Source organism: Cannabis sativa, chromosome 3 (assembly GCF_029168945.1).
Source record: "Cannabis sativa cultivar Pink pepper isolate KNU-18-1 chromosome 3, ASM2916894v1, whole genome shotgun sequence".
In the NCBI taxonomy this organism is placed as follows: Eukaryota; Viridiplantae; Streptophyta; class Magnoliopsida; order Rosales; family Cannabaceae; genus Cannabis; species Cannabis sativa.
This window is the reverse complement of record NC_083603.1, coordinates 3630122-3641116: the sequence shown is the minus strand read 5'-3', so window position 1 is coordinate 3641116 and position 10995 is coordinate 3630122. Positions and strand designations below refer to the sequence as shown.

Genomic DNA, 10995 nt, shown 5'->3' with positions numbered 1-10995 from the left:
CTTTTAATTTTTATTTAATAAAATAATAAAATATTATTTATCTATAATAAAATAATAATAAATATCCTAAATTAAATATTTGAATTTCAAGTGATATTAACAATCACCTCAATTAAATATCCTAAAACAATTGAATCACCTCTACCACAATCGAAAACAGCCACGATCTACCACCTCCGATCCCCACTGCCGTCGACAGCCACAACCCCGCCGCCGAAAGGGTACTCTCTTTATCTCTCTCTCTGTAAATGTTATCTACCAAATTCGAGTACTGAGAAGAATTTTGTGGTAAATCGATTAATCCAAGTTTCCGGTTGATTTGATTTTTTTGAGAAAAGGGTTGGATTTAGATTCAGACGTGATGGGTTTTTTGGTTACAATCCTAATTTTTGTATAAGAGAGTTTCTTCTCCGTCTCCTCAGACAGATACCATACGAGATAGTAAATCAAATCTCAGAGTACCATAAAGTCATGACCTTTACTCACTGAACACTCTCTTCATTAGAAACCTCAACACCCTAATCATGGCTTCCAAAGTTCTTCCCCAGGTACTACTCTCCTCTCTCTCTCTCTCTCTCTCTCTCTCTCTATCGAATGTTGAGTGTGTTTTTAAATTGAATGTTTTTGGATTATACAGGTGCTAATTACAATTTCGAGTGAATCAAGATCCTACTTAAAAGGAAAACTTCTGATACAATTAAATGCAGGATCAAGGGAAATCAAGAAAAACTCTGAGATTTGAAATTTGGGCGAATGTGCTGGTCTGACCAATGTACTTTCTCCATTTGATTACTTAGTTTGAATGTGATATATTCTAAATTTCAAAGACAGTGTCTAAATTATGTACTGTAATTTAATTTATAATGGTATGTTTTGTGGTTTACAGGGACTTTTTTCCCACCCATTTAGTTACTCTTATTTTGTTTTGGTTATATACTATAATTTTGTTATATTCTCTAATTAATGTATAAGTAAAACAAAAATTTTGTTTTTTAATTTTTTAATCGTAAAATAAAAATAAAATTTTTGTTTTTGAAAAACAAAAATGTGTTCTCTAACTACTTTTATTTTTCAATTTTAAAAATAAAAAACAAAAGTGTGTTCTGTAAAGTTCATTTTTACTTTCATTTTTTTGATTTTATTTAAGTCGGGTCTAGGTCCAGGGTCGAATTCGAATCCAGGTCAGAGGTCGGGTTCAGCACAAGGGTCGTGGGAGAAGATTTGGGTTCGGGTCTTGTCAAAGTTCAAAATATTGATTAAGAAAAAAAAATATTTAAAAAAATATTAAAAGTGATTTTTTTTTTTATTTTTAAAATTTTGATTCTCAATTAAAAAATTGAAAAGCAAAAACAGTTTTATAGATCATGTTTTTAAAAAATATTTTCACTTCTCTAATTTTAAAAACAAAAAATTGATTAAAAAAGTGTTATCAAACGCCACCTAAACTATTCTTTTTTTTTTTGCTCTTCAAACTCTTCACAATGCTTAAAACCTCATAAAACTCAAGCTAAAATTCTTCACAAGAAGAAGAATAGTTATTATCTTGCAGAATTGACTAAGATTAATGGAATATAATGCAATAGTTTTAAAAAAATAAAATAGTTTTACTAGCCTTTCAAAAATAGATTTTTTTAATTAAATGAATTATGCACACCATGGCTTTAATCAAATTTAAGAACAATAATTTACTTTTAATTGTAAAAATTATAACTTATATCGTTTAGACTTTAGATACACATAATAATAATCTTACCTTATAACTAATAATATTTTTTCTTTAATTCTTGATAGTATCACTTTTAAATAATGTAGAAAAAAACTAGCATAAAATTTAGTTTACGTGCCTCGCACGTAGCTTTTCACTAGTATATATATATATATATATCTAAAATTGTACTTATTTTACATTTTTATAAGTTTTTTATAAATATATTTTTATGGATTTGTGATTTTTTAAAAAGTAATTTGCGGTATAAAAATCTAAGTTATATTTTTAGAACTCTATAGGCACCCAATTTTGGACCTGGCCCCAACACTAGCCCCAGCCCTCGACTTGAAACCGATCCTGTCCTCAACCCTCGACCCGACCCTTGCCTTGGCCCGTACTTGGACCCAACCCGAATCCGAACCCTAGGTCCAGACTCAGACTCAAACCTTGATCCCGTTCCTCGACCCCGAATCCCGGTCCCAGACCCAACCTCGGATCTAGACGGAGGTCAGGGTTGGAGTCGAGTTTATGGCAAAAATAATATAATTTTACACAAGTTATTAATGCAAGTCAATACCAAATATAGTTTTGTATTAAATAATATTAATACAATACAATGCAATCCAATATAATATTATACCATATAATAAAATACAGTATAACATATCGTACCAAACGAAGCCTAACAGATAATAAAAGCATTTACCCAGTCACCGAAAACATAAGCATTATGGGTACATACCCCATAGAAAGATAGTACAAACATTATTAGAAATTTATAAATTCAAACCAACCATATATAAATATAATGGCAATTTTCAAATATTATTTCACTTTTTATTGGCAATGAAGAGACCCCATCTCTGCTCTCCACATGTGCTCCTAATCAACTTAGATTTCCACCCTCCAACTATGTCATTATAGTCTTCCTACATATTTATTCAATCAAACAAAAGAAAGTTACATAAAAAAGAAGTGATCAATAATATCACATTTATTTAACACATTAATGTATGTACACAATATTTAGGGTCGATCTTGAGCTAAGACAAATCAGACTTAAAGTACGATCACAATATGCATTTTGAGTGTTAAAAAAATCTTACTTTAGAAAAATCACTTATGAATTCTTCCTTTTCCTTTTCGACAACATCGAGTTCCCGTTGCAGAACTGCAATGAACTATAATACAAAAAAAGAAATGAAGCAATTGGTAACTTATAAGAAATCTCCCAACACTCAAAAACTTTTTCAATAAATCTCGAAACAATATTGTGTGTTTCTACAAACCAAATTAGTACGATCTTCTGCAATGACATCTTCAAATCCAGCATTCTTAAGCATCTGAAATTATCATAACAAAATAATATTATGTTATGTTATGTTATGTTATGTTAGCATTTTTCAATGGTAATAAGATACTAGTAACTAAACATCAAACAAAACCTGTCCATATGCTTCTACATCATGAAGATCATATCCTCTTTGCTTAATATAGTTAGAAAATTCTATTGAAGGAGTTCTTGTACTCTTGCAATAATCACTGATGAGAACCTTTCCTCCTGGTTTCAACCACTTGAAGAATGATTTGAATAATGTTGATTTGTCCTGCAATCATTTCGAAATGTTAGAAAAATAAAAGTTACTTTCTAAACAACTTTATGTTTAAGAGTAGATTATTTTCAAAGTTTAATATTGGAAAAGTAGAATTTTAAGTCTTAATTATTCCTTTGAAAATGAAATTTGAGTTCAAATAACACAAATACAAATGTAATACAATTCATTTTGAATGTATAAATATTAACAAATAGTAAATAATACTATATAATAGGGGAAAAATTTATAGTACACCTCTCAAAAATAGTATTTTGGTACACTCCCTTATTGTTTCGACATTTAATAAAAAAATGTAGTCTTTTTTTTTCATAATCATACACGTTAAATTATTTAATGTCACATGTAAATTTTCAAAAAAATTTAAATAATTTAAAAAATCAAACATTAGGTTTAAAATAATTGTTTATCATACATTTAAATTTTATTTTTGACAATAAAACTATTCAAAAAATTTAAAAATTTACCGAGATGATCCTAAATAAGTACAACGTACACGATGATAATATAAATTAAACTAAAAAACTCTTTCGAATACCAAAACAAATAAAACATGTACCAAAACGACGTTTTAAGTACCCTATAATAAGTACCACTAACAAGAACAAGTTAAGTAAAAGGAAATGACTAATGAGATAAAAGAAGAAGAAAGTATATTTACTTGAATGTGTAATATGGTATCTCTACTGTAAATGACATCAAATGAATTATGAGGATAAGTTTTTTTGGTGCAATCAGCAACTTCAAATTCAACAGAACACTTAAGCCCAGTGGCTCTTTCAAGAGCAAGAGATATCATATTAACAGAAAGATCAATGCCCACAACTTCAACATCAAAATTCTCAGCCATATAGAAGTCACCTCCTCCAATTCCACACCCAACATCTAAAACCCTCTGACCAGGTTTAAGCTCAAGCTTTTTCACAAATTCCTTAGTTGTTTCTACACAACAAAACAATCAAATATAACAGTTTTTAATGTTCTTTAACTCAATAAATTAAGAGCCCATGATTTTCTTAAATAAAAACACCCCAACATTTCTTTTAGACATTTCATCGAACACATTTTAATTAAATTGAAATTTGATAGATAAATAAAGAATAAATATTTGAACCCGAAAGGCACCGGGTTGAACCCAACCCGCTCGAATATTTTTTTTTAAAAAAAATTGCGGGTTGACCGGGTTGGGTCCGGGCGGGTTGGCCGGGTCCGGGTTGAACCCACTCAAAATGTTCAGCCCTAATTATTGGTAGATGTTCAAAAAGTAAAATAAAATACTAAATGCATGAAATGACTTTATCATTATACCAAAGCTTATTTTATATGTATAGATATCACTTTCATTTATAAATATATATTGTAACTAATTAAAATGCATATATATTTTTTTCTAATTTTTTTTTCAGGTTGGACGACGGCCCCACCTCGCCTCTATGTGGGTCCGCCCTTAATTTTACTAATGACATAGTTTAGGAACCACAATACATATTTAGTGATAAATAAATAAATAAAGAATTACCAAAGCCTCCCGTGCTCACGTAACCTGGTCCAAAAACTCGCTCATAACGTAAAATACCACTACATTTGTACTGAACATTGTCCAAAAATTTCTGGAAATCTTTGTCATCTTGAGAACTCACTTTTTGCCATGTCCAACAAATCTGCATAACATTTAAACAAAAATTCTTTCTAATGATATTATAATTTTCTATTATTTAACACTTTGTTAATATTGAAATAATTATTTATTTTTTTTAGACAACGACCAATACTATTGATAATTAAATAATGTCCCACATGTTAAAAGATTATACATGTCAAAGAATAAAATTATAGTCAGTCATCTAGTCCAAAAAACATGCATAATTACTTTATGTGTAATCACATTTGGCCGACCGATGTACATGAATCAGGAACATTCTTAAAATTCTAAATGACATGTTACATCCTATAACAATGATCCTAAGAATGTCTCGTAATAAAAGCCGAGACAATAGTAAAAATAGATCATTGAAATAATTACCTGATTTTGGTTCTTCTTGTTTCGAACATAAGCTCCAATACATTTACAGCCCACCAAAGAAAGTTCATAGCAATTTCCTGATTCATCCTTAGTGTGACACTCTTTGAATACCTTAAGTATATAAATTAATGACAGAAATTAGAGCTATTTTCACAAAAAAAAAAATAGTAATTAATTTAGAGAGAACATGTTAAGATTGTACAAGAAAATTTTACAAACTTAATAGTTATGCATATAATAAAATATTTCAATTTTATTTTTAGTATTGTAAATTATTTAGAATTTACTAAAAATTTATAAATAATTACAACATACATGATTTTGAGAAAATATATATTAAAATTGAAACTAAAAAATCTCTGATAAATAACAAAACAGATAAAAAAAATGTACAAAAAAGGAATATTCTAAGAAATATACTATAAAAACTAGAGTAATTTATGGTGTAAATACCTAATTTTAATTTTCTATTGGAGATAAATATTTAAATTTAATTTTTAGCGGTTATAATACTTAAGTTATATTTTTAAAACTTTCGTAAGTACTTAGCCATTAAATATCAAGTCATTACGTGTGATTTTCTTATTATGTGCAGGCCTATTATCTACGTGTGATTTTCTTATTAGTATATTTAAATTAATTTTTAAATAAAAATAAAAATTTGATGAAGTACAAACTAATCAAAAGAATTTACTTAAAGTCAAGTACTTGTAGATATATTGTGCACAAATTTTTTTAAAAATTACCCTAATTTTTTTTTTTTTCACATACCACACCGGACAAAATATAATTACTATTCAATACATTATTAAAAATATCAATCATAAATTTGACCCCAACAGAAAAAGAAAACTACTGTTTCTCATAATCAAGGATAGATAATTGTACTTGCAATAATTGAGCTATGTACCCTACATATTTGTTTAGTTGAATATTCTGTGGACCTAATTTATCTTGATTTTTTTTTAGAAAAATAAAATAATGAAAAAAGAAATAAAGGGTTTTCTATTTTTATATTTCAAGTAATTTTTTTTATTATTATTATTTTTACAAAAATCTACATAGCAACTACTAGAACAGCATTAATCGCAACTAAAATTCTCATAACAATTTATATAGAAACTATCAAAGTAATTACGAAAGCAACCAAAACTAGGAACAGCCCACTAGTATTAATGTGGGGGCTATAGTCCCACTAACAAAAATATTACATTTTAAAAAATTAAATGTAATATTTTTAATTTGATATCTAGAGACCAAAATAATAAAAAAGTATCCACAAAATTAAATAAATTTAGTAAAAATTATTATAATATATGTATAAATATTTTTTAATGATAAATAAGCGCCCACAAAGTAAAAATTTTGGGTCCATCACTGACCAAAACTGTAAATTTAAAAAAAAAAGTTAAAAAAAATGATATATAGGGTAATTATCCAAAAAAATAAATAAATAATAATGAATATTTTACTAAATAATAATATTAAAATTTGAAAAACTAATTAAGATTTTTACCCCTGAACTTTGACATGTACCAAATTATGTCCCAGAATTATTCTAACCGTCAAAAATTTTCCATGAACTATTAAGATTGTTGGGTTTAAAGATTTTTGTCAAATTTTATTCAATTTTACTAATAGTTCTGTGATTATTCATGTACTAAATTATGATCCCCAAATTTTAATATCAGTCGAATCAGCTCTCGAACTTTTATCTATGTTAGACTTTCTATACTAAAATTGGACAAAAATTCTTAAATCCAATAGTGTTATTGGAGAACATTGTCCCACATGGATTAAATGTAAAAGTATTAAGCCATATATAAAGAACATGGGCTACTCCACTCATAACCAATTGGTTTTGAGATGGAACCCCATGATTCTCAACAAGTGTCGTCCAATAAAATTTATTAACGGCTTTACAAATTTAAAGAACATAATTCGGTACGAATTTGAAATTATTATTACCTTAGTATAAAATCTGGGTTCACGGTAATGAGTGGGATTATATTTTCTCTTAGAATCTCCAGATCGATGAAAACATGATTCTCTGAAGAAAATAAACCCACCAACCTTCAACCATTTCACCATTCTTTCTGCCAATTTCTCCACCTATATATATAATATTCCAATTCAAAAATTTAATTAATACATATAATAATCAAAACAAAACAAACTCAATCCTTGTACAATAATTATAAAAAAAATATATGATAATATTATATAGTTATAAAATAAGATACCATAAAAAATTAGGTACAATATGTGCATGTCCAACAACAAAAAATAATAAATAAATCAATAAACATGTTTATTTAACTAAGGTCAATTATTTATTTTTTTTTTTCATCAGATAAGGGGATTTGGTCAATTATTTCTTGTTTATTTTACTAAAAATGCATGTAAATATTACTATATTTATATAACTAATTATGGTGATTAAGTAATTGTGTAAAGTTATGTAGTAGAATAATCATGAGAATGAGAGTTTGTGGTGGTAGTGGAAGGAAGTGACTATCATTATGTTTTAGCCTCAAATTGAAAATAATAATAATAAATCATTTATTCAATTTTTCAATAATTTATTTTAAAGGGGTTTTTTTATACATTTTAAAAGCAGATTTTATTTGTATTTTTACGGAAATTTACATAGAAACACACATAGCAATCAACGGAACAATTTAAATCGTAACTAAAATTTACATAGTAACCTAGTTATATAAAAACCATTGAAGCAAACCAATCTGTAAATTTGAAAGGAAAAAAAATTAAAAAATAATATATAAAATAATTTTTCTTAAATAAAACAAGTTAGTGTTAATAATTAATATACATATACAACCTCCTATTACAATCTCTTAAATAGTCAACCTCTACGTCTGAAATCACAAGTCAAAATATCAAACCTATAAATTTTTAAAAAATTTCGAATAGTTTACAGTATCGAAAACAGAGTTCTTAATATTTCAGTTTACTACACACGTTCAAAAAACTTTAAACGTATTTTTTAGCACTGTAAACTATTCAAAAAATTTACAGAAATGATGTTGTAATACAAACACCCCTATGAAAAAAAATTCAAAAAAAATTATTTCGACATGTTTTTGGGCGTAAAAATTAACTAAGAGGTTGTAATAAGAAGTTGACGGTAACACTCATCGTGTATATATATATATACCTCTTGATCAGATAAATACATGAGAAGCCAATTTGAGAAAATCAAGTCCACTGATTCATCAGAGATGTTCAAACCAGGGGACATAACATCAGCACACATGAACTTCACATTCTTGTAATGTCCATTCATCTTTTCATTCTGCAAATATATATACACATACAATACAAATATATCTATAAATAAAAATTCATGGATTCTCTTATATATATGAGAAATAATATATATGATTCCTATTTGTATTAAAATTGTGTCACACAAATTTTTCAAGTCACTAAAATTTCTTTTAAACTATGAAATTATTAGATTTAAAGAAAATCATTCAATTTTACTAAAAATGCTTAATATAAATGAAAATTTAGGGAATATAATTTTATACATATTAAAGTTGAGGAGCACAGTTTAATGTATATTAAAATTTAAGGGTATAATTTAGTAAAAAGCAGTTATTATCACATTAGTAAAATTGAACAAAATTAAAAATAAATCATTAAATGTTTAATAATTTAGATAAAAATTCTAATTAGCCTAAATCTTTCAATATAAATCCAGTAAATAAAAATAAAATCAAATTTTCTAACTTTTAAAATTTTAAAATACACAATAATAATAAACAAAAAACTTCATAAATATTGTCATCCATCATTAAACTATTTTTTTTTTCATAATTAAATATTTATGATATATAGTGATATTATATACCTTTCTTATGACATCCTCAATAAAATCCAGAGCAATGAGTTGGCCAGCTTTCTGAGCTAATTCACCGGTGAAACGACCGATTCCGGCACCGAGCTCCACCACCGATTTCCCATCGTACGGTGGTAGCAAAGATAATACCTATAAATAATATTAATATTTATATATATATAAATAAAAATGAAATAATGCAGTACTGAATAAAGCTTAATTATATAGTTAATTAAGTAATTATTATTTATTTAATTAATTAATTAGTAATAATTAATAATACCTCTGGTCTTTCTTCTTTGTCAAGATCAGAGGCTTTAGAATCAAGCATCATGGCTTCCAATGTTAAATCTACAGAGTGTTCTTTCCAGTAACACTTTTGTATTTCACGTTCTTCAATAATTACTATAAAATAAATAAATAAATATATATTTTACAATTATAAAATTACCCAAAATAATAATAATAATTATAATTATAATAAAGAAAGGTAGAAAAAATTAAAGGGATTCAATACCATTATTCACATGGGCAGCAGCAGAAGCCATTTTAATTATAGTCTTTGATTTTGGATTTTATTAATTATTCCAAAGTAATTACTTATATAATTTTATATTTTTGGTTTTTTTTTTTTTAAAGAAATAAAGAAAAATGAAAATTAATTGTAATTAATTAAGAACCCTCAATGGCTCGACGAGATCGAGAAAAGCTTCTTGATCTATGGTTGAAGCCTCTGCCCTTTTGCTTCATACAAATAAATAATAATAATAATAATAATAATAACTAATTTTGATATAATATGTTTATGAATTGGTGAGAGTTTATTGGTGAAGATCAATCTAATTTATAGACATTTCTAGTTACACTATTACTCTTCTTTTTGAGGCAAATGGTCTAATAATATTTTATTTTTATTTTAAATTTAAATATATGGGACCCCATATTGATATATGATAGTACACTAATATTAATTTGCACATCCATTAGTTTATTATGATTACATTGAGCATTATTGTTAGGTATAAGTAGTGTCTAATATTTATTATAATATGATAATTAATTGGAATTTTTGTTTCCTAAATTTTGACATTAATAATTCAATTTTATTAATTTAGTGATTATTTATGTACTAAATTATGCTTTCTCAATTTTAATATTTATCATATATATCATGTCCATGTTAGATTTTCCTTACTAAAATTGGACAAAGGTCCATAAATCCAACAATCTCTATAGTTCAGAGAGAATTTTTAACGACCTTAAAAGTTCAGGAGGTATAATTTGATATATGTCAAAGTTTGGGGGCAAAAATCTTAATTAGCCTTATATTAAATAAATAAATATGCAGGATCTAATAATACTTAATTGAATTAATAGTGTATGAAATTTCAGGTACGTTTAGTAGCGCATATAAGAATTATATTGTATTAAATAACAAGAAACACTAAATTTAGATAAAAATTTGTTTTATACTAATATCACCACCATACGAATATGAATCATATTTTTTTTTACTTTGAGGGAGGGGGATTCAAACTTGAGACTTCCTCTTTGTGAGGAGAAGTGTAGAACCATTAGACTATGTCTATGACCACTGAATCATATTGTTTAATTCATAAGAAATGATACATATTAATTAGCTAGTATTATAATACTTAGAAACAGTCCGGGGTAGACCTCAGACCTAGAACCGGATCCCAACCTGAGCCCAGATTCCAAACTCAAACCTTAGTCCCAAACACGGACACGACCCCAAGCGCGGTCCCAGTGCCGGCCACGACCCAGA

At 26.8% G+C, this 10995-nt stretch overlaps 1 protein-coding gene across 2 annotated transcripts; it reads right to left on the bottom strand.

The window, feature by feature from the left end:
* Positions 1 to 2282: 2282 nt before the first annotated feature.
* LOC115709567 (phosphoethanolamine N-methyltransferase 2) lies at positions 2283 to 10121 on the bottom strand. Of its 2 annotated transcripts, XM_030637698.2 has the most exons (12): positions 9727 to 10121; positions 9493 to 9614; positions 9222 to 9359; positions 8523 to 8660; positions 7313 to 7456; positions 5345 to 5455; positions 4841 to 4982; positions 3983 to 4263; positions 3154 to 3315; positions 2998 to 3051; positions 2815 to 2889; positions 2283 to 2637 (listed from the first exon to the last, which is right to left on the bottom strand). In XM_030637698.2, exons 1-12 carry the CDS (start codon positions 9755 to 9757, stop codon positions 2539 to 2541), a joined length of 1497 nt encoding a protein of 498 aa, XP_030493558.2. In that variant the 5' UTR covers positions 9758 to 10121; the 3' UTR covers positions 2283 to 2538. The 2 variants fall into 2 exon arrangements, with proteins under 2 accessions (XP_030493558.2, XP_060968935.1); XM_061112952.1 differs by lacking the exon at positions 8523 to 8660 and having other exon boundaries at positions 9727 to 10020.
* Between the last annotated feature and the right edge of the window lie 874 nt (positions 10122 to 10995).

What these genes read in the sequence shown, in the direction of transcription:
- LOC115709567 (XM_030637698.2), bottom strand. Translation starts at nt 9,757, where the DNA reads ATGGCTTCTGCTGCTGCCCATGTGAATAATG. An exon ending in TTGAGGATGTCATAAGAAAG is followed by an intron (nt 8,661 to 9,221) that starts GTATATAATATC and finishes ATATATTTGCAG; the next exon opens with AATGAAAAGATGAATGGACA. An exon ending in AACCCAGATTTTATACTAAG is followed by an intron (nt 5,456 to 7,312) that starts GTAATAATAATT and finishes TATATACTTAAG; the next exon opens with GTATTCAAAGAGTGTCACAC.